The sequence below is a fragment of the Micropterus dolomieu genome, linkage group LG18, assembly GCF_021292245.1.
Source record: "Micropterus dolomieu isolate WLL.071019.BEF.003 ecotype Adirondacks linkage group LG18, ASM2129224v1, whole genome shotgun sequence".
NCBI classification, from domain to species: domain Eukaryota; kingdom Metazoa; phylum Chordata; class Actinopteri; order Centrarchiformes; family Centrarchidae; genus Micropterus; species Micropterus dolomieu.
In genome coordinates this window covers 13,932,753-13,957,561 of record NC_060167.1, presented here as the reverse complement: position 1 = coordinate 13,957,561, position 24,809 = coordinate 13,932,753, and the positions used below count along the sequence as shown (strand labels likewise).

The following is a 24,809-nucleotide window of genomic DNA, read 5'->3' as shown; positions in this document are numbered from 1 at the left end:
CAGCCTAGAAGTAACAAATGCATGGACTAGTTTTTCTGCATTATTTTTAGACAGGATGTTCCTGATTTTCGCAATATTACGTAGGTGAAAAAAGGCGGTCCTTGAAATTTGCTTAATGTGAGACTTAAACGACATGTCCTGATCAAAGATAACTCCAAGATTCCTCACAGTGGTGCTGGAGGCCAGGGTGATGCCATCAAGGGAAACTATATCTTTAGATAATGCGTCACGGAGGTGCTTAGGCCCCAGAATAATAACTTCAGTTTTATCTGAGTTTAACATTAGAAAATTACAGGTCATCCAGATTTTAACATCCTGAAGGCACATTTGAAGTTTAGCTAACTGATGAGTTTCATCTCGTTTGATCGATAGATATAACTGAGTATCATCTGCATAACAATAAAAGCTTATGGAATATTTCCTGATAATATTGCCTAAAGGAAGCATATATAAAGTGAAGAGGATTGGTCCGAGGACAGATCTTTGTGGAACTCCATGACCAACTTTGGCATGCATGGAGGACTCATCATTAACATGTACAAACTGAAATCGATCTGATAAATAGGACTTAAACCAGCTTAGAGCGGTTCCTTTAATGCCAATGAAATGTTCCAGTCTCTGCAATAGGATCTGATGGTCAGTGGTATCAAATGCAGCATTTGATACCATTGACCACCAGCCAGCATTATTGTCTCCATCATAAAAGTTGAGGGAGAAATAAAAGAAATAGCTTGGCTTAGAGAAGGGGCAATTATCGATCTGATAAATATAGGCCATTTGGGCATATTTCATCATCATAATAATATCGGGGTGTATTTTGGGTGAGAATTTAGCCAATAAGAATCAAACAACGCTAACCCCGCTGCTGTTATCGCGCTCTGGCCGTCATGTTGCTGCATGTGGATAGAGCCACACAGACCCAGTGCAGGCATCTAGAGCCAATCAAACATGTCGTCAAGGTTCGGATGTTTGTCGCTGTTTCAGAAGAAGATGGCACATTGCATATGGCATCAGTCCTTCCTCCTGTCCTCCTTCCCTCTGTCTCTGCTGTGATGCACTGCAGGTAACAATGTGCCAATTTGAAGCTACATGGCAATCTAAGCTGAACAGACTACAGACAGCTTTCAGTTTAGCTCGTTGTACATTTAGCTAATTGCCAAGCTAGCGTTAGCGTGGTATGCTTTATAACATAGAGGATGAGCGACGTGGACAGAGCAGAATAAATAACACCTTCTTCATGTTATGCTTGTTAAACAGATTTATTGATAAAGTATTGTCTTTTATTTATAGAGGTTTTATTACACGTACTATAGTAACAAGGGTAGCTATCGTAGAGTTACCTTCACTTCACGATTACTATTATTATTACTTCACCGTCTCCATCATGGCTATCTCTGCGCTGGCTGCTGTGTGTGCGTGTGCGCCCGCATGTGTGTGTTCGTGTGCAAGAGCCAACACAGAGCAGGAGAAGCTGCAGCCTGGTAATAAACACCATGGTTTTCAGCCCCGGGTCCATTTAACACTGCGTTTCAGTGCCCATCTAGTATCTAAATAATCATGTAAGTAGGCATATGCCTGCTCTGTTTTGTACTGGGGTTCTTTACTGCTGTTCTCTGCCTCGGGCTTTCCATGTATGCATGGATGGGCAGGGAGGTGTTCTCCCTTCCTTATGGCTTTTCCACGTAGGCACGTGGAAGGGCTGAGAGTTGTGCTATGGCTTTCCCTGACGCATGTGAAAGGGCAGGGAGATCCCAGAACAGACCAAACATAACTATAATGCTGCAAATATCAGTTCTTTGATGAAAGTTGTCCTGATTGAAATAGTTTTTATGTAACTTCACAAAGGGAATGTCATATACTCTCACCCTAATATCGGCATGGGATGAATTAACATCTAACATAAACCTTTACTACCACTGGTCTGGTTTGTCATTGTTACTACAATGGTTTGTCAGTTGTTTGTTGTCATGCTGATCATGTGTCAAAATTAGGGAGTTTTACATGTTATAATAGTTCATTAAAAATAGCATGGCTTAACTCAGTCAACAGCCTGTTTTTAACTGAACACTGACCTGAATGTGCACATCAGAGCCATTGAAGTCCCTTACTCAATTTCTACATTATATCACTTTCTCTATGCCCCTCGCTTGCTCTTTTGAAATCCACTTCTCAGGTTTGATTGCAGTCTTACCCATCATGGAAAAGTTGTAATGCTGTTCTGGGTGGCTGAAGTATGCCTTCATTCTGGCCCTATATATTATTCATTTTAGTACAGCTGAACCATAAAATGGTGTATGCGCAGAGGAGCAAATATGACACAATCTCTTCCATCCAGCCAGTAGTGGTGGTGGTCAAATGGAATGCGCTGCACTTGTGTCTCCATAATACTGTGCTTAGGAGAAGTTGATATTCAAACTGAGAGGGGAAATATAGTTGGTTATTGCATAAGTGCTAAACACTAACGTAACCTTTCCATTGGCCTCACTTACTACTCCTACTCTTCCCCACTCTCTATCACTCTCTCTATCCCTATGTCTCTCTCCCTCAATCTCTCCTCCATCCCTCAATCATTAGGGATCATCATGACAGCAGTGGCAGATTTGGACCGTGAGACGCAGGATCGTTACGAGTTGGTCGTCAAGGCAACAGACATGGCAGGACAAATGGGCGGTCTCTCAGGCTCCACCACGGTGACCATAGTGATCACAGACGTTAATGACAACCCACCGCGCTTCCCACAGAGTGAGTATCTTACTTTAGACAGAGGTGGAGATGCTGAGGAGGAGAGGGGGGAAGCGGCAGAGAGAAACGAGTCAGAACGGACCGAGCGTGTAAGACAGAAGTGAGAATTCAGAGAGGAAGGAAACATAATGAGGTGAAAGTCAAGACACAAAAACACTAAAAAGATGATATAAGACACACAGTGTAGATTGAAACATGCACCAATAAGCAATGGCAGCATCAGTTAACGTACTGAATGGCCTGCATGTTGTCTGAGAAAATCACCTATCTTAAATTTATAGGCCAATCAAACCTTCAGCCCATAAAAAAGTAGTTTATCAAATGTGGAGAATTGATGCGTTCCACTGCATGTTTGATCATTCTTTTTAAGATCAGAATCAATACGGCTGATTGTTCCCTCATTGAAATGTTATGGATTTATGATGGTGAGGTGGTTTTGGGGCTAAATGGCTCAGGTTCAGTGCACACATGCGCAACAGGTAGAGGTAAAAATATTTAGCTAAAAATGCAGTCTATCTCACCTCACCACACACAATAACACTTAATTCAGTAGAAAGATAGCCTTCTTTGAAGCAAACAAAGAAACAAATTTATTTTTGACATATTGCACCAACAGGAGTACATGTAACACAAAAGTGAGTGTATTTAAGGCTTCATACATTTTTCAAAGTCATATCACGAGCACCTAATATGGTGTTCTTTCCAAATACAGACATATTAACGCGCCATATGCTGCTTCTAACTGAATAATAATTAGTTTTATGAAACAATTATACTTCCCCTTCTTGCCATTTTGCCTTCTTTTTTGGAGTTAAACCATAACAGTATTACATTTGTTACAGCTGGAGGAACAGCATCTGACAGCCTGGTTGATTGTATTTGATATGTCTCCACACACCTTTTATTTCTATATAAATCCTTTTTTTCATCTCAGTAAATCATATTTACCCAGTCAGAGGGATAAATCCTGCAGGACTGGAGTGTCTCCACTGTATGACATAGGGAATAGATAGAGTTTGGAAAGCAGCTTTATAAATAAGATGCAAAGCAAGATGACATACTGTATATGTAAGTAATTTGATGTTTTTACATAATTTCCCTCTCGGAACCAGTAAAGTTTTATCTTCTTACTTTTTATCTTCTCGGTAATGAACTCTGGCAGACCATTTCTTTAGTCTTTTCTGTCATTTTAAATATAACTTAGCCTTAATTGCATATTTTATCCATCTATTTACCGTACATTGTAACAGTAATATCATGTAAATTCAATGTCACTTCTAAGGGAAATAAGTAGGGCTAGTGTCAACTGTCAACCTAGTACTAACAAACATTGATTTATTCAGATGGAGGAAAATGGTTGTGTATGGACAAAAGATACATTATTTTGTACACTCCCTTTTATGTGCACACAATGACACTGAAAATATTTTCTTGAAGTCTGTATATGTTGCTGTTCTTTCATTATAATCTTGTCCCGTAATTTTTCCAAGACCTGTCTCTTCCTCTGTTCACCTTCTTTATCTTTGTTACTCTCCCACCCATTCCTCCTCCCACTTTTCTGTTTCTGCTGCCTATCCATCTCTTCGACCAATATCGTCACTTCGCACCTTCCCTTTTCCACCTATGGCCATCCATCTTTCCTCATTCTCCTTCCATCACTGGTATTTTTCCTCTTCTTCTCCATGTTACCTGTCTCTCATCCTTCTTGTTTTGTGGTGTTTTCTATACCTACAAATGTTTTTTGTCACTCCATCCCTCTGCTGCTTTGCTAAACCTAACTCTACTTGTTTTTTCTGTCCATATGATTTCCACCTCTGACCCCCTCTCCATATGCCAGAGATGTACCAGTTCTCGGTGTCAGAGGGGGTGGCTGTGGGGACACCAGTTGGACGCGTCATTGCTACGGATGCAGACATGGGAGAGAACACAGATATGAGCTATCTGATCAAAGAGGGTGGGGAGCTCTTCAAGGTCTCTACTGATGTTGAGACACAGGAAGCTATAGTCTCCATCAAGAAGGTAATATAAACTTAAAGGAATGCTGTGAATGTTGTCTGTTATACCACTATTGATTTTTTTTACCAGTATACCAGCAGAAGCGCACAAACACAACATTTGGTTCAGTCCTTCTTTCCACAGCATGACACCAACGAGCTAAAGTTTATTTTCTACTTGTGTATAAATGTAAAAACACATTTGAGTGCATGATTGGGATTCTGTTGGCTAGAAATCAACAAGAGACTGGGCCTTTGCTGGTTAGCATTCAACAAAAACTGTTATGGTTTCTTTTGGTAAAGTTAATATTGTTTGTGTCAAGCAGCTAGTCAGTAAGCTGAACAGCTCTTTGGCGCTGTTCAGACAGAGAAATTCAAGCTGCGCTGAAGAGAAAGAGAAAGAGAGATCATTGGTCTTTGATGATTGATGATCATCGGTTGCCCACTGGGGTTTGACAAATCCTGTCAGTGCAGTGTCTCTGCAAAAGGTGAACTGTTTTCAACTTATTTTCACCTTGCACTCTGTGACAAAAAAAGAGAAAAAAAATGTAGGATCTTTTCATGGACATACACAGATTTCAAAAGTGTTTCTCTTAAGTGACACACTGCTATTGTGAATGGGCCCTAATTGCAGATTGAAGATGTGACATTCAGCCATTAGCAGTGCTGTAGTTCAATGGAATGTCAACAATGGCATGCTTAATCACTCTAGCTACCACTGGTGACGTTGTGGTTAGCTGGTGCTGCAGACACAACAATAACATGATAGAAACCATAAACTCGAACAAGAAGAGATACATGTACGCCGATGCATTGGCTCAGGCTGGAATCATTACTGCAACAGTCTATTATCATTCATCAGCAGTGGTGGATAAAGTATTCAGATCCTTTACTTAAGTAAAAGTACTAATACCACACTGTGGTAAAGTACTCTGTTACAAGTAAAATGTCTGCATTGAAAATGTTACTTAAGTAAATGGATGTAAGTATGATCAGGAAAATGTACTTAATGTATTAAAAGTAAAAGTACTCAATGCAGAAATTATACTATGCTATTATACTATTCATCATGAGATTATTGTTACTCATGCATTCATGTAAAGCAGGACTTTACTGTTGAAATTAGCTGGGGTAAAGCTCATTCTGAACTATTTTGTATCGGACTGCAACTAACAATTAATGAATTCATCTGCGGATTATTTTCTCCATTGTTTTCTCCATTTGTCTGTAAGCTTAATTTGTAAAGTAACTACTAAAGCTGTTAGATAAATGTAAATGTGAAGTAAAAAGTACAATATTTCTCTTTGACATGTAGTGGAGTAGAAGCAGAAAGTAGCATGAAAAGAAAATACTCAAGTAAAGCAGACCTCAAATTTGTACTTAAGTAAAATACTTGAGTAAATGTACTTAGTTACTGTCCACCACTGTTCATCAGTATTGTCGCAAAACAGCTTCTGGCCATCAGTCAGTTGTGTAATGAAACTGCTCTTGAAACAGAATAAAACAGAATCTTGTTTTTATTTCAGTCGTTGGACTTCGAGACCAAACGCACACACAATGTTGTGGTGGAGGCAATCAATAAGCATGTTGACCCTCGCTTCGTGGACCTCGGGTCCTTCCGAGACCAGACCATTGTCCGAGTCAGTGTGTCAGACATAGATGAGCCACCCATCTTTCAGCCAGCAGAAGGCGCTATCATGGAAGTGCGGGAGGATGCCAAAGTAGGAGCGGAGGTTGGCGTCATCACTGCCAGGGATCCAGATGTGAAGAATAAACCTGTCAGGTACAACAAGAGATCTAACACCAACTTCCCCAAAAGAAAAATGCATCATACTGTTGAAAATGGTAGAATGCATATCAGACTTAAAGCTACTTGTTGTATCCGAAAAAAGGTTATGGCTAACTTTTACTCACGAGTTGCATGTAAACTGTTGCATAGAGAGATGAAGGTTACTTGGGTCTCTGATGGTTTTTATTATCATAAACCCTGATTGATGTACTGTCCATGGTTAATATAGGACAATGTGTTTACACAATCATGGTCCACACTGAAAGAGATTTGGTGTAGATGCATGATTTGATTAATAATATTACATTTGCTATAAATGAAAATGTGTTGGTGGTGTTAAAAATGTGGCATAAAAAAAGTAATGAAAATGTAGAGAAAAGATTAAAACAGCGCTTAGATACTGTAGGTACGCAACTACTTTTTCGCACCAGTTGGCAGCCTGATAAAATATATCAACCAAAACATTTGCAATGAAACATTGCTGTGCAAAGATTACTGCTAAATATGATAAGCAGCATAACAAAGCAAAGTTTTGCATAGCAATGAGTACCTCAATTTTATGTGGCTTAGATGGGACACTAGCATTGTAATGTGGGCAGCCATTCCACAAGCCCACTATCATGCACTCACTACATCCTGTGTCAACTGTATATTACTTGTAGATACATTTTATTAGAACAAAATCTGTACTATGAAAAATGTGGTTTTAAAGAACTATAACTCACTCGCTGCAACAGATACATTGGTAGCTGATGGGCTTAAGGACAAAATCTTTTTTTTTCTTCTTACAATTCCTCTTGACTATGGAGTGAAAGCCCAAGATAACGGTGAATGGTGGGACTTGTACAATGGATGAAGCTGTATTTTTTCTCTCAGATCACTGTGCATGATAAAAACAATATCATTTGGTAATCTTCTGTACCAAGGTCTGTGGTTTATGTCCTCAGAAGAGCAATTGCAGTGTGAGAGGGGAATGTAGATAAGGGCTAAGACAGTCTCACTGACAGAGTATACACTGACACACGCAGTGCCTGTGCAAATTACCTCGATTAAAAATGCATGAGGCTCAGAGTTCCAGGTGTAATAAAGTACAACACAATGGCAGCACTGTCGTTCACCAGCGTCTTGGCAGCCTGGAGCTGAAAGTGTGCGCTGTGTGTGCAAGCATATTTGAGTGTGTGTTTTCATGCGTGTGCATGTGTGTGTGCATGATAAGTGAATGAGTGAGTGAATAAAAGGGAGGGAGAGAGGTTGGCCAGGAGCCACCTATTGGGCAAAGTTAGCGAGCTCACGGCCTCTGGCATTAGGCAACACACCCTCTTTGAACTCTGCATAATCGCGCATCCTTAGTGATGAGGTTGTAGTGCAAAATATGCAAGCACTGTGGATCTAATCAGCAAAACCACCTTTCATTGATGAGAGATTCATTCTACTACAATAGAAAAACAAGCTGCAAGGAGTGGTTTCATCACTACTAAACTAAACACTACTAACTAAAACAAATAAAGTCTGGCAAGGAGTCAACCAGGTTATCAAACAACTGGCAGACTACTTAGATGCAATTAAAAACTCTAAATATGCTTTTAGATACAAAACAAACCAAATAAAACAATTATTGCCTATAATAATTGGAATGCGGAAGTTTGTGTTTTGTAATGCAGACAAATTGGTTTGGACAGGAAGGGGTTTTGGATTCTGATGGTGTGAGACTGATGGTGTTTATGTGCAAAGGGATTGTTAAGATTGCTAAAACTAGGGCGATGATGTCTCCCCACTCCATCCCACAAAAACTGACATGTACTCGAAACCAAAGGTTATTTTTTGTTGTGTTCTTTTGAATAATAATCATGGTACGTGTGTGGGGAGACAAAGACGGACAAAAACAATTCAGAGGTTCTTATTTATTTTGGACTATCTTGCTGTCAAATCTGTCATCTGAATCCAATTTCTAAGAAACAAAGAAAGATGCAATGATACATTGTGCAGCACTATTTGAGGTATGGTAAAGGGGGGAGAAATCCAATCAATCAAATGTTTGTACTGCAAATGTCAATGGCAGGTGTGTATCCTGCCAAATCTAATCACTGCATAGATGTAACAGGGCTGTACAGTGACAGATACATGAAAGCACATACACATACATGTAGGCCGTACGATTGTCTGCGTGGTAGTGTGTAACTTCAATTCAGTATCTTAAACACTGAGTGGTTCACCGCCATGTTATCGTGAATTAAGTACACACGCAAAAGCAATTCTACACCCACCACAGTTTTATGAATTAATCCATGATGAGAAACCATTTTAATCCATTTGTTGTTCTTTATATCACATCAGTTATATAGCATATACTTCTCTTCTTTTGACATTATGTTTTATATCTACAACAAGTAACCATCATTTTCATGGGACCTGGGAAAATGATATTATAATGCCCATACTACTTTAAAAGGGTTTATGTGGGCATGAGTAAGCTAGGCAGCTGTGTGTGTGTGTGTGTTTTTGTGTGTGTCATGGTGGGGGGGGTTAAGAACAAAGAAACCTTTCAGCAGATTTTTGTTGACTCAACATTCTTTTCAGAGCACCAAGTACCCCCAAAAAGGAAAGAAGCATTTGTGGTTTTTCTAGAGTGCACAATGAAAATTTAATGTTTATTTTCTTACTCTGAATAGGCAACGAGAGTCACTATATGGCCGCTTGCAGTTAAAGGACACAATGTTATTAGGGTCACAGCATCTGCAAGTCTCATGTAAAGGCCTTTAAAATATAATTACTTTAACCCTGGTTTCTTCTGTATAAGTTGTAATTGTAATTATTTGGTGTGCCCCAAAGTCAACCTTGCTTGTTAAGCTCTTAAAAAAAAACTATACCTTTTTTGTTTGTTACAGGTTCTCCATCGATCGAACAACAGACCAGGAGATGATCTTCCATATCAATCCTGTTTCGGGTGCCATCACACTAGGCAAGATTCTGGACCGAGAGACCGCAGGCTGGCACAATATAACTGTGAAGGCTGTAGAAGCAGGTACAATGCTTCCCATTTCAAATTGAGCTTCTCATACACAGGATTTGTACATCTTCATACTGCTATTATTTATTATCTAGTGACATGTTCAGTTTGCCAACATTCCTGAAAGTTGATAAAACTACTGTAAAATCCTTTTTAACAAGTACCAGATACCATCTGAGCCAAAATGAATGAATAAGCAAGAAACACGACATTTAGATAACAACAAAATACATAATAGCAATGAAATTAACAAATAAAAAATCTTTCACAAACAGTTAATCAAGCAGCCATTTATGCCTCCTTCTCATATCACTGGCAAAACTAACGAAACAATAACAAAACTTAGATGAGGGCAGCTAAAATTGCTCTAAAAGAGAACACTTCCATGGATCAGTTTGTGGCCAGTGATGGAGACTGTACAAGTTGAATTAGCAGTCCACCATTTGCCGACTCCCACTAGGGGTGATAAGGGGTGACAGACAACCTCAAATGGCTGTGCATCATTAGCTACCAAAGCGTTTGGCACATTTTTAGCAGCAGAGTGTTGTGGCGTTTAGCTTTGAGAAAGACAGGGAATAGGAAAGTAATTTACAGCGGAAGAACAGCACTTATATGGACTCAAGAGTTTGTTGAAAAATAAAAATGATCATCTGAGAACAAGATACAGTGTGATGGGATGAAATGGATTAATAAGTAATAAATAAAAATGCCAACATCAGTAACTGTAAGTAGAAAAAAATATACTTTTTTCTGCATTTAATGGAATTTGTGTAAGATGTAGTTTTACATACTGCAGCATCCGCTGGTGCTTGTTTCTCTTGTGGATGAAAAATATATCTTTACTGTATGTTGTTTAGCATCACAGGCAACCTGCACTGAGCTGGTTTTCATGTTCTGCTAGTCCATCAAGGACTAGCACAACATATGAAAAGGACACGGTCTTTGGTGGTAGCCCCCACAGTTGAAGTAACTTTTCTGATACCAGGGTGAAAATAGAGGCATCATGTTATCGCTTATCTTAGAGCTGACAAACACATCATCACTGACAATGAAGGAAGACCTTGTATTTTTTCATCTCATCGGGTCCTTTTGTCATTGCAAAGAAAATGAAGAATGTAATATCTTGGGGGAGCTGGGAAGTTATTACTCTACCATTAGAATTAAACTTGAGAAAGGAGGAGGCCTGATACTCCCCACTTTTTCAATCTCATACAGATGAAGTGATTTTGGGATTGCAGTGAAAGCAGAGGAGATTGCATTCTGCATCTTACTGGTATCCAACATCGCACACAAGGAGGAAGAAGAAAACAATGCACATAAACAAAGCTGATTTTAAAATTTCTTCATATTTGCTCCTCTCTCACATAGCCTCAGACTGAGATTACTCCAATAATCAATACAGCCTAAACTGAATAGTAAGCAGTCTCATCCAAAACAAACATTAAGACAAAATTAGACTAGAGTATTTTTTTTTCAAGCTGTAATTCCCAGAGCAATTTTGGCGCTTTTGTGCTCTACCTCTTTGTGCTTGGCATTATGTCATAGGCACATTTTAATGTTAATTGAACATTTAAAGTGGCCCTAACCCTTCCAATATCAGACATAAACACATGCCTGCAGTTGATAGATAAAGCCTCTCACATTGCCTTCCAAGGAAACATCCGGACAGACAGAGTCAGTGGTCAACGCCATCGGAATTCGCATCCAGAATGTTTCTTTATCGCCTTTTAACTCACATAGTCCTGAGAGCTGTAGACGCAGGAGACAGAAAGAAAAAAAAGGAGGACAAAAAAAAGCCACAAGACAGACTGGAACAGAGAGGGGATGGGACTTTTGAAACAACTAGCAAGAGCAATTTAAGAAAGGACTTCATTTTCTCCATAACAATTTCGTTCTTCCCTTCCTCTGCTCATTAAGACTTGAGAGCCACAAGGTCAACTTGTCTGAGGACATTGTTAAAACTAGAATTTTGTGTCACCACCCTTAATTATTCCCCAAGTCCATTACTGACCTTTGAACTATTGTATTGCCACTGTATCAGTATTGGACAAGTGACAACAGCTTTCCGACAGCGCTTGGAGTCTGTGCCCTAGGATCAACCACGGCTACAGAACTCTGAGAAACACACTAAATGTCAATTACTGCACACGTGTCCGTGGATCAAGTAAAGATGTTTCAGTTCAAGTGCAACTGTGAGAAGACTGCACTGTGATGATACCCCACCAATCAAACATAAATATACACACTTGCGCACAAAACCTGTCTTCGAATTCACCCAATTAAAAGTAGCACCTGCTACCATCTCTTCCTGCAGACATTGTCACTGTAAAAGAGGAAACAACCTCTCATCTGTATAGCACTTGTCTCCCTTCCAAAGAACACAGAACCTCCTGAGTACAGGAGGAGCATTTAACTGCACTGTCACTAGCTGGCGTACTACCTGACAGTCTTCTCCATAGAAACATATCAGGGTAAGTTAGAGTGACATATAATTTTCGAGAACTGATAGCAAGTATGATATCACTGTGCAAAACGGCTTTTTTACCCAGACAGGTAGGTGGGGAAAAAAGAGCATCACCCCGAGGGCAAAAAGATACCGAAGTAGCTGGAAAGTCTTTATCTCTTGCACTGTTGCAGGGAGGAGACATTTTCTACAGCATAACTTTTTCCACTTGTCTGACACACAAATGCACACTGTTTGATTTTTATGGCATTAGAACATTTTTCTATCTGACTCCAAATGAATCACACACTTGTTTCATTGTGAAGGGAGATAAGTGTCTCTTTTAAGTCTAAGTTGGAAAATGCAAAACAAAAATTGATCTAAAGAGCATTGTCCTACTTGAGGGGTATATGTGGTTCACATTAAACTGGGAGTCAAAATTAGATTAAATTTGTAGTACAGAACATGGGATGTTATTTATTTATTCGTTTTTTTTTAGTATACCATCCTTGTGGTCCACTTAAATATGTGTGTTGTACTATTCCCCCAAACCACTACAAAGCTGAGTAGTAAGTGCCGTGGTCAAGTGTGCCAGTGCAAGTGGACCAGTGTACTCACTCGCTCTTGACAGACTCCCTGGTGATCATTCCCAGGTGGCTCTGGAGTTCACAAAATCCATGCTTAAGTAGTCAACAGCTTCTTATTCCTCCCTGTCTCTCACCTCCACTGCTACCTCAACAACCTGGCTTGACTAGACAGTGACACAGGAAGAGAGGGAGAGATTATTATGCATCTTTATCAAGGGAATAATAATAATTTAAATAATATTATGATTTGATATGGACCAGTATCATATTTTGCTAACAAAGAGAAAACTATTCTATTAGACAAATATGAAAAAGTTAAACACATTATCCAGGTTAAAAGCAATATAGTTGCCAAATGCAAGAAGACAGAAAATCGGCAACTGTGTGAATGTATGAATTAACAGGCTTATAATATCACAGCCACATAATTAGGGCAATGGTAGATCTGACTATAATGACATTTGTGTATTCCATTAAAGTAATGCGTTGCTTATATGTATTCTCATGGCGTGCAGCGGCTGTTTCGGTGTCTCGACATTAAAATGAATGATGCCCTGAATAGGTAGTCGTTTCAACTCACTTTAAGAACTTCTTATGACTTTAAAATAATCAGATTTATTTATTTAACACACTTAAAAATTTTCCAAACATTATTCTAACTTAACTTCATAAATAAACAAAATGAAAAATCCATTCATGCCATAAAAAGTGCTCAAACTGTGGTTGAAAGATTGTATCTCAACCACACCTTCAGTTCCAAACTCACCCGCATTACCTGCGGCCATATAGCAAAAGTTAGGTGGTATATGACCAGTCTCTACAATATGAGAAGCAAATGCAACCTAAAATTCTTATAAAACTTAAATTCAATACCAAAATATATGATCACAATATTTAGCCTAAAAAAATCAAGCCATTTCTTTTAACAGTTGCAACAGGATGAAACAGACTTGGAAACAAATAAAAAAATCAATATAAACATGTTTCAAAGCAGTAAGTAATCATACTTTCATACCTTAAGAGTTCAAGGATTTTAGTACTTCAATCTCTGTTGTAGGATGACACAAAAAATAAAATGAACCAACAAGCTTTGGCCCTTGCTTTATGGGACAGTTGTTAGCAATTAAAAAAGTAGATATGCAGTACTGTGCAAAAAATTTAGCCAGCCTTTTAATCAGCCAGGTCACACACTCTGGTCCCTGATTACACATAATTATGTCTCCCAGTGGTGGACTGGTAATCTAGCATTCTAGCATACCTTAAGGGGGGATGGACCAGCCATCAAGGTGCGTTGTTCATATGCCAGATTACCAGTACACCACTAGGAGACATAATAAAGTGTAATCAGGAGCCAGAGTTTGTGACCTGGCTGATGTGTACTTTTGGTCTGTCCCGTTATATAATCAATCACTTGTCCTTACTGTCAGTATAGTCGCTGGAGAGGAGGAAATGTTGAATATTCAAATAACAGTAGTTTTCTTTGCACATTTGGTAGGTTGACATAATTAATTTTTAAAATAGTTGTCATGCATAATATATAGAGTGCTTGAAATTTCTGGCACTCAGGGCCACAGAGTTGCTCAGTTGTATCAGTCTCAGAATATTGTAAAGATGAATGGTTACATAGACGTGCCACTGTCATCAGAGTTATCTAGATTTTGTTGCTTATTGTGTACCGATGTGCTTTATAGAGTAGTAGCCTTCACTGGGGATGAATATGAATCAAACTTTCTGTTGCTTCATCATCTGTCCATTTATGATTTATGATTCACACCCCACACAGTGAATTCTGATAAAACACATAGACTTGATGTATCTACCACTGGTGTACAGCATGTTATTATTATTATTACACAAATTAGCATTACTCATTTGACTGTTAGAAAACAAGGGGAAACTGGGCATCTCGTGACTGTGTCGCAGTATAATTGTAAATTGATTGGTCAAGACGATTGCTGTTAGCTAAAGGTGACATGTTGACTCATTTAAACCACTAACATGATGTTACAATAATATGTCCTATATTGTAATATTTTGTCGATCATAGAAAAGGTGCCAAAGATGCTGTAAAATAATAAGGTGGCATGTAGGGGTCAGTTTATTTGTATGTGTGTCTGTGTGCATTTTATTGTTTGACATTGTTAGTCCTGTGGTACTAGTTGGCAATAGTTGGCTTCTAGCTATCATGTCAAAGTCAGAACAAATATTTACCATTAAAGTTGGACAGAGTCCTCATTCAGATTATATGCAAAAACACCAGTGAACTGATAAAAGCAACAATATTTTTTCAATAACTAACTTAATGTCAGTGTTTGCATAGAATGTCTCTTCCGGAGGGATGTGAAATATCTTCACATGACAGTGTTTGAAGAGTTTTCTAAACTCGTATTGCACCTCATTTCCAAGACCAAAAAAGTACCACATCAATTGGATGATTCAGAATTTTCAGTCACCAGGAGAGGTGTGTTGGCAGAGACACTATGAGTTTATGATTACCGTCAGTTTTTTCTGTTTTCAAACAAACAAATATTGAAGATTTCTCTTTTTGGAAAGGGCAACTCTGGCACCATTACCTAGTTCTATAAGAGTGATATCGACTAAACAGTGTTGTATTACACTGTGAGGTGTCTTGACATCAGTGAACAAAAAGGCATCAAGTGCCAAGGAGATTTGTTGAGGAGAGTGTTTCTGCCTGAATGGTCAAAATGTACTAAACTGTACACTCACTGACCTTGTAACACATTCATTCAAGAGGTCATTGTTTTAGCATTAACATAAAACCTTCTGTGTGGAATTTGCATGTTCTTCCTGTGTCTGCATGGGTTCTCTCTGAGTGCTCTGGCTTCCTCCCACCATCCAAAGACATGCAGTTTAATAGGTTAATTGGTGACTCTAAATTGCCCTTAGGAGTGTGAGTGGTGAGTGGTTGTTCGTTTCTATGTGCACTACGATGGACTGGCGACCTGTCCAGGGTGTACCCCGCCTCTAGGCCTATGCCAGCAAGGATTGGCTTCAGCTTCCTGTGACCCTGCACGGATGAGCGTGTATAGAAGATGACTGACTGACAAAACTTAATCACGTCACATTGTTAGCCCACAACAACGCATTCCAAGGAATATAAATCTGGATATAATTGAATAACAAAATCATCAAGAAACATTTCCCTCATAAAAAATGTCAGTCACCTGCTTTTGTGATATTTATGAAGCATTTATTAGTGTGTATAGTATGTTTTATATAGCGTTTACACTGAGCATGTCTCTTGGTTGCTTGGGTTGATTAGTGTCTTATCTCGCAAGCTGTCTCGCTGATTTTGTATCGCATATTATGGTTCATGTTAAAGTAGAATTAAACAAAGTTGTCTGTGCTGGGATTTTGGCTGGATAATGTAATAGAAATGAGTGGCAGACACTGCATATGAGAAACAATACCTGAATCTGTTGGCTTTTGTAAAAACGGGGGACACTGGTGAATCTGTGTAATACTGGAACTATGCAACTGAAGAAAAATGACCGTAATACTTTGCAGCCTCTGTGCCTAAGTTGCCGGGCCTCTGGCTCACTAAAGAGACCAGACGCAGACACCGTTAAGAACATTTCTATCCTCATTTCCCCCTCCTGACAAAAGTGACATTTTAAACCAAACTGTTTCCTCCAGCAAAGAGATGAACCATTTGGTCACAAGGAGCATCACACACACACACATGCGGGCAAACACATGCATGCAAAGACATGTGCACACACTCTCACATCCTTTATCTGTCCTCCCTGAAGTTATGTCAGTATAATACACTGCCTGAGAGATCTATTATGCAGTCATTCTGAAAGATTCGCAACAGCTGGTGAGTGCCGCACAGATGCAGAGCATGCCAATAATCTGTTGAAATCCTTTTATTCTTCGTCTCTATCTGCAGACAGATTTAGAACAGCGCCACTTGGTCCAGATGAATGAACCTGTCTCACTGAATAACTCTTTCTCCCCATGGAGGGAGTTTGGGGTGGGTAGAGGCGGGGCATTCTCACATAGTTTCATCTGTTTTCAATTCTTGGAATTGAAATGTAAAATGTGTAACATCTGATGATTGCTGGTTTTCATTCTGGCACAGCGGGGACAGCAGCATAATGTGAAGACGAAATTATGAGAAGAGAGGCGATATCTAGCACTGGTGGAGCTCTCTGTGCATTTATGTTCTTGCTGCTCTGACAAAAAGCAGTCAATTAAAACCCTGCATTGATGTGAGGATTATGCTATTAGTTGAGACCAGCATTCTCATTAGCTGCTGTGCCACTGTTATGCAGAACTGCGTGGTGAGATGGTGGGAGAGAGTTTGAGAATTTGTCTGCAAAAGTCTGTTGATTATAGGTTTGTCTGGCTGTCTTTGGTAAACCTGTATTTTTTCTTCTATATGGCTTGGGGCCCACCTGCCATTTCTGTCATTTGCCCTGAGCATAGATGGAAGAAAGTTTAAGACACAGTGCCTCTGCGTTCACCTGTACTTTTTGAGGCCTAAAGTTTACCCTTCACATCATCTTGTGAGTGTGGACATTTATCAGTTAAAGCAAACATTTCACTTAAAGACTTTATGTCTTCATTATAAACAATAATTTCAAAAATTGTTGTGAAGACACATTAGAGGAGAAGTTACTATTGCGAACGTAGATCAAAATGTTAATTTAGTGTTTACATATACAGCATATGCATCAGTAATATTACACTGAAGGTACTGACGGTAATTGCACTTAACTATAGTTACATAATTACAAAAATGTAAATTTATTCAGTGGAGCGCATTTTACAGCAAGGTTTTATGTGTGTATATGTTTATTTCCACCACTGCGTAATGTAGCTACGTTACATTTTCTGTAGGGTTCATGAACTGGATTGGTGACAGCTATGTATAGTGTTTTATTCATAAGCTATGTACTCTAATTAACCAGGATATCCAGACCAGCACTTGAAGCAACCAGATCAGTCATTTGACACAGACATAATGTTCTCTCTCTCTCTCTTTCCATTTCTCTCTAACTCACCTCTCACATACCCACATGCACACCAGGGGCTTCATGCTCCCTTCTGTACTGTACATAGAGTTTTACCAAGTAAAATGGCAACTCCATCAAACATTGTCATATGATTAAGAATGGGAATTAAGATTCATGGGGAAGTCGAGTTAATTTGAAATGGGTTTTGATTGTACTAATTATATAATCTTCTCCATTCCCACTTTTACATTCTGGCCCATTAAGAAAAACGTCTTGAGAGTGCATTGTGGTGTTATTTCTTGTGTTTTATCTATGACATGAGAAATAAAATTACATCACAACATTTGCAATCTTGTCAAAGGCATTCATTTGTCATTACTATTGTGCTGAGAGGTATGCCTCTTGCACTCAGACTATTAAACAGCTAAATACTATAGTGTCATTATCAGATAGTGAGGACCTAGAGACAAAAATGGAATCTTTGGTACCATTTTCTTGTCACTCACTGGAGCCAGAAAGTGTAATGGGGGCAATTTGAGGAGGCATTAGATTAAAATCCTTCAGCACTTAGCCACACAGCCAAACCAACTACCTGTTTCCTTGTGAAAATTACATCCATCTGAGTCTTGTCTTACTCATACTGAAGACAGACAAGTAGAACATTAAGGTTTTTGCCGCTGGAATGTTATACCTTGTCTATTCCAGCCTCTTGTGGCAAAATCATCATGTCAGCAGCACGTCAGCAGCAGCTGCAGCCCTCTGTCAATGTCTACACTGGGTCTGTTCAGCCAAAGGACTGCTGTGTGGTCAGTTGCATTTTGGCAGCATTCACAGCCCAGTACACAATCCCTGTAGTTACACACATAAATCTGAAGAAAATGGTGTTGCAGTACATGTGTTAAGCGCAAGTGCAACACGGGGTGTTATGCCGCCTGTGAGGACAGCTTTATTGATAAAGTAAAAGTGTATCTGTACCGTCAGATGCTGTCAAGACGGACGACTGAAAACTGTGACTGATACGCCTCCGGTGTAGACAGCCTGTTAACTGAGAAACACTCCAACCTCAGTCATTCAGTTTCCAGGCACTGGTGTTATGTGAGGCGCTCTTACTTTATCCAAACATTATGCTCATTGTGATTTGCTTAACACAGTCAGTCACATATTTTGTTGTTGCAAATGCAGCTAGAATGTCATGCAGAGATATCTGCCACAGCACTTTACACTATTAAAATGTGTCTAGATGGATGTCGTTGATATGGTTTTCATTCTGTCTCTCTGTAGATAACCACACCATGGTGTCTCACTCAGCAGTGAGTATTCGGATTCTGGATGTAAATGACAATCCTCCTGAACTGGCCACACCATATGAAGCCTCAATATGTGAAGATGCCAAACCAGACCAGGTGAGATTTTCTTGATTCAATATTTAAATAAGATAACTTAACATGTTTTTTTTCACAATAAGTATTTAATCTGTTCATGACTAAAGTGAAAATGAGATGGACAAAAGTCATTCATGATTTCTGTTTGCTCAGCAACAGGTTAAAGATGAATGTTGTGCTGATCAAGTTAGCTTCACAGACGGACACTCCATTTCATTAGTGGCAGGAGTTTAGGCACTTGAAAACCAAGGCAATAATATATTACATTAACATTATAGGAAAAAAATAATTTTAACAGTGCCACGAAGAAACTTTCTACTTGTGGGTAATTCAGTTTGGAAGGCATAACCAAAAACGCATACAATATTGAACACAACTTAGGCTGGACACGTTAATGCATTACTATCGCATTAACTCATTAATGCATTAATGCTGATTAGCATCGGGGAATATGTCGGTCTTAGGAACGTTCTTAAAATCACAACGTAGTCACTTAGCCCTGCGGCGTTGCTCTTTGCTCAGACAAGAGACAAGCGCTCCACGAGTAAACGGCAGGCGCTCTATGCTAGCTGTGGGCTACACAGCTGTAGCCTATTTAACTTAAGTTAAAATTATAGGCTAATGTTACATAACTTTCCCTCCTGTTGATGTTCTATTCAGTAAACAGTAATAGATTCTGGAAACTCACAAACAGTGAGGATCAGTCTCTCTTCCAATGATTTGTGCTCCGCGTCGCGTACAAAAAGTTCAAGACCATTCAACTTCGGCAGCAGGCGGGCATGAGGCCAGCACTTCACCTCACTCTAACAAGGACACTTGCTATTGAACATAGACTGCTTATGCACATGTTATTGCACTTTTGTTTATCTAGCAGTACATTTAACTTAAAAGTGGGCAATACACTACTTTAGAATTCATTATTCAATTTTGCGCATAGCTATGTGATTAATCGCAGAAAATCACACGATTAATCACGATTGAAAAATGTTATCGTTGCCCAGCACTAAACACGACACATTTTTTGGTGTTCAAAACCCAAAGCTCTTATTGAGGTGAAGTGAGCTGAAGTGTACTCTGTGGGTAATATATCGGAACATCAATGATTTTGGATTATACACATAAATCACAATACCACTTTAGGAAGAAGTATGTGATTATGTGATTAGTATTCTTAATTGTCACTAGTCTCTATTTCATAAAGCCATATTTATAGAAGTGGTTTATCTTACCCCTACTCAGGCAGGCGGTCTCCCCTGAAAATACTGTTAGACAGAAGAACTGTTTGGATCAACATCAATGATACTGAGAACCAATGTCCTGTGTTCTGTGACCTCATTTGATTTAGACTAAATTGGTGAGTCACAAATAGCAGCATGGTCTCTGGCTTCACATATCCCAATGTTGAGAGATTCATTCTCGGCCTTGGGAACACATACAGTATGTGTGATAGAATATTTTAAATTCAAGGTTAACATACTGGCTTTTTTCAGACCTTTCAACCATATACCAGAGCCTTCTTCATGATGTCACCTGAGCAAGTTCCACTTGCTGAAGAAGGCTCTAGCATATGGTCAAAAGCTTCAGAAAAAGCCAGTAAGTCAACCCTGAGTTGGGAACATTTTATCACAGATATTTCTGTATTGATTTGTTGTCCCAGTCGTTTGCACCAGCCAGTGTCTTGTCTTTCTATAACTGCCTTATTATTTCCATAATACTGGTTTGGATCGTTTTCAATTGCACACTATTATCTCTCTGACACTTCAAACCGAAGGCAATTTATAACTCAGCTTTTGGGAAAAGGCACCATTTCCCAAAGAGTGTCAGAAAGAGAGCTAGAAACAAACTGTAATCCAAATAATATATTTATTTTCTCTGTTTTTTCATGCTGGATGCAGATTAAAAGTCAGTAGGATTAATATTGATTTCAATATTGGATTTCTGTCTATGTCAGCAATGTGGTTGTTTAAACAAAATACATCTGGGGAATTCACATTAGAATGGATACACAGTTTATATGACATTTCTGCGTGCCATTTAAAAAGTTCTTCATGAAAGACATCAATCATCAGTTATTTTTACTGCTACAAAAGCATCCCAGAGAAATGCAGTTCTACTTATCCTGGTACGTATTTTATTGTTAAACTATGCCACAAAAACAGTGATACAGCACTTTGCACAGATTAACACTAATTCCTAAATGGCAAACAGGTGACAACATTCAATTCCAGAATAATTTTATGTACATCATTACAAGCACCAATCAAACAGTGGGAGTCTGAAAAATCAAGCCAAAAAGTCAATACCATGGTTATTTCCAATCCAATAGAAGGCCCAATCTTTCCACTGATCACCATTAAAAATGGACAAAGTCATTAGGGTGTTTTATTCTCCTTACATAGTCAACAGGCCCTGGGCCGAGTTAGACCCAATTATCATGTGTAGAGCAAAGGAATAATTAAAAAAGCAAGGCTTTAAAGTGGGGCCTCCACGCTGGAAGCTGCATTTACATGAGTAATGAGGCTTAGGCCTCTCCTCCCCTTGATCCACAGACTCTTAACCACTTATAGCCCCCCTGTGCCTCTGCAAAGGCACCCGCCTGCGCCTTTCTAGAACATTGTCTGGTCTGATCTCCCTCACTCCCACCTCGCTCCATCTCCCATCTGCGAGAGCCCACATTAACCTTCAGCTCCTAATCACACAGAGATGATTAGTCTTCCAGCAAAAAGATCATTGCTGGCTCCCAGCATTGTAAAGGAAAAGGTTTTTATTGAAGAGAAATGCAGTGAAATATTTCACACTGTAATTAAAAACCAAAGAAAGGGATTTGACATTGTATCACTTTAGCTATTTCTATGTCTGTCTGAATGTCTATGTTTTTTCTGTATTTATGTCTTATCTAGAAGGAGCGGACAAATGACAGGCAATATCTGACAATTTCTGTTCATTTTCATTCATTTCTTTCCTCTCACTTTTTGAATCTCAGTATGTGTCTGTTCTCTCTAGTCTCTTTTTGTATGGTGTTGTGGAGAGCCCTGTAGGAGTCGGCTTCTGAGATTGAATGAAAATGTGTTAGCCTTGGGTCAAAGGCTTTCTAACGCTCATTTTCAGCCTCAGGGGTAACCACTGGGGGGCACGGGGGAAACAATTTTCTCCTCCATGTTATTTTCAGAATAATATAAAAAACTGGTTTCCACTAGTTGTTGTCAGTCACTGCATCTTTACCTTTGAAAAATGGAGTTAGTATTGTGAAGGAAATGTTTTGGGCCCGGGGATTTTCTGTGTCTACCCTGGTGCTGAGAGCAGTTGTATGATTTTCTTTTCTGATTAATGGCAAGGATAGAGCCTTTCTATTGTTGGCCTTCCAGCTCAGAGAGGGAAGTGAATGAGTAAATCAACTGACTAATGAATAACTCATATATCATACATACTTCTCTACTAAAGGGGGACCAATAAAAGTTTAGGTAATGACAGGGTGTATAAGGCTGAACCAAAAAAAAATAGCTTTGCAAGCAGAAGTCTGCTTAATGCATCTGAATTTCTCCCCATCAAGAAGTGAAATTTTGATTCACAATACTCTAAGCAAATCAGCGGCGCTGGCACTCGTCCCTTGTCTCATACCCTTTGGTCTCTTGAGAGGTAATCGACTTGTTTGGCAACTGTCCGATCAGAGCAATTTGGCCACATCAAAGCTAGCGCTTGCTCTGTTTCTTTTATTTGTGTCTTGTCGAAGGAACACCGACACGCCGTTCTTTTTGAAATGACATGAGGCAGACGTCATATACATGCACTGTAGGTCCAGGCATTTGGATCAAAGAAGATATATACTTCTCTTCATTCTGCCACTGCAGCACGGAGTGGCTTTCTGCCACTAACTCACACACCTGCAAGGGCACACACAAGCAAATATACTGATCAAGGTTTAATTTTGCCATTATGCTATTATTTATAAACAAAATTACATAAATGCATGCATAGTCATACTTTTGACTTCATGATACATACAGTAGGGGCAGAAATCGACACTAGATAGGCATGTATTTAGGTTTGTCACGAGGCAGCATGTCAACAATGCCAGCCTAATTCATTATCTGTTGTTAGCTGTTGTACATTCTCTCTTTATTGAATCATACAATACATTTACAGTTTCAGCACAACTTATTTTATTATAATCAGAAATATATTTGAGTAGTCCACATAAACTGGACTGTGCCATTGCCAGGCTTCAATACAGGCCTGGTGTAAAATCACCAAGTGTACATTTCAAACTCAAATTAGGGTAAAGCAGAGGATAAAGCCAATGTCCTATCGCACTGAAAGAACATCTTCAATCAACATTTCACAAATATATGAATATAATTATTGTCAGTGCCCAGCCTTGTACAGAACCGTGTTCATTAGGTGTTTGGGATAAAACTAATAATGTTCAAGAATGTGACATTAAATCTTATCTCATAGTCTTTTTATCTGAAAGCAGGTCTGTTGGTCTATACACTAGCAGTGACAAACCGCATGATGAAGACAGAGACTGCAACTAAAACATTTACATTTGGACCCGTTTCTGAGATTCTAAGATTTTGTACGGTGTTCTCTTACCTTAAAATATAAATTCAGGGGTCAAAATGGGAGGTCTCTATTGAGGCAGAGGCCTGCTGCCTGATATGTTGAAGCACTTTGATGTCTGCTGCTTCCCAGGATGCACTTATTTATTCAGTAAAATAAGCTGCCAAAGGAGGAGCCCAGAGATATAACCATCAGCCAGCAGATGTTTGCATGTAAAATGAGCTTCAATTTTGTTTCAGCTCCCCAGAATGTTGTTAATCAATTTTGAAACTTGGACAGGGCAGCAGCTCTTGGAAATAGGCATAATTAAGTACATTCTTCTTTCACCTGGAATAGACGTAAAATGCTAGCGAGCTGCCCTTCTTTTCTATTATGCATGTGCCTTCGGACCCAGAGAACACGCACTTTGCTTAGTTAATCTGGCCTCTGTGAAAAGGAAATCTGAAGTTCAAAATGGTTATGGCTGCTTTGTTCAGTGTCTAGCCTGTTTCATCTTCTTTATTGGTCTGCTACACTGGCAGAATTTATTAGAGCAAACATAACACCTGTGATTTTTGTCAAATTGCATGGCATGAGATTCAAAACGTTTCACAGAAGAGTGGTCTTTTAGTTCTGTGTTGAAATTGCAAACCAGCTAAAACCCACTTGAGGCATTATGACTATCACTTAATTGATAGCAGGACTTGATGGCTAATTATAAGTAAACTTATTTACTTTATAGCTAAGTCATTTAATCACGCTGTCAACGGAAGAACAAGGCATATACCATACTGTACACTGTGTGGTGTTCTTTCTGTGAAAACACAAGTTAGCATGTCATGTGTTTGTGTTATTTTATATGTTATTGTTCTTTGTGTGTTTGTGTGTAAATATTGCATCGTGGGGGCATAAAATTGTTTTCACAGTGACATTGTTTGGACTGAGCTCTCATCTGCATACAAAGAACCTTTCACTACATAACCATCAATGCATTCATCTTGTCTGCCTGTCTGTTTGTCTGTCTCAGCAGAATCTGCTTGCTTTCTGTTTACCACAAATTATATAATAAACACAATCATACATGGCTGTCCCTGCAGAGACGCAGGCTGCAATGAAATAAAGACATGCATGCACACACCCACACACATGCTGTGTACACACAGCGTTCACTGTCACACTCTTAATATGTCAGATCAACCCCCGGTTTACTAAGGTAATGAGGAGCGTTCCATTGTCTCCTGTTGTGTGCTGTGTTATCACCCAGTCTCGTTCGTGGCGTGTCAGCTCCTTGGCTCAGGTCTAGCTTTCGGTGGAACCACAGAGAAAATCAGATTAACCTAAGCC

General features: G+C 39.2%; 1 protein-coding gene and 1 long non-coding RNA gene across 8 annotated transcripts in view; one reads left to right on the top strand and one right to left on the bottom strand.

The window, feature by feature from the left end:
* The window catches only part of LOC123987544 (cadherin-22-like), a 289,311-nt gene that overhangs the window by 241,641 nt on the left and 22,861 nt on the right, over positions 1 to 24,809 (top strand). For all 7 annotated transcript variants that reach the window (XM_046076538.1, XM_046076535.1, XM_046076534.1 and 4 more), the window contains 5 exons: positions 2,575 to 2,742; positions 4,580 to 4,761; positions 6,263 to 6,519; positions 9,411 to 9,547; positions 18,826 to 18,947. In XM_046076538.1, the coding sequence (XP_045932494.1) occupies positions 2,575 to 2,742; positions 4,580 to 4,761; positions 6,263 to 6,519; positions 9,411 to 9,547; positions 18,826 to 18,947 (866 nt within the window). The remainder of the gene's footprint in view (positions 1 to 2,574; positions 2,743 to 4,579; positions 4,762 to 6,262; positions 6,520 to 9,410; positions 9,548 to 18,825; positions 18,948 to 24,809) is intronic.
* Positions 21,041 to 24,809, bottom strand: part of LOC123987545 — a 7,935-nt gene continuing 4,166 nt past the window's right edge. Inside the window, exon 4 of the long non-coding RNA XR_006829150.1 lies at positions 21,041 to 22,807. This is a non-coding gene — a long non-coding RNA (uncharacterized LOC123987545). The remainder of the gene's footprint in view (positions 22,808 to 24,809) is intronic.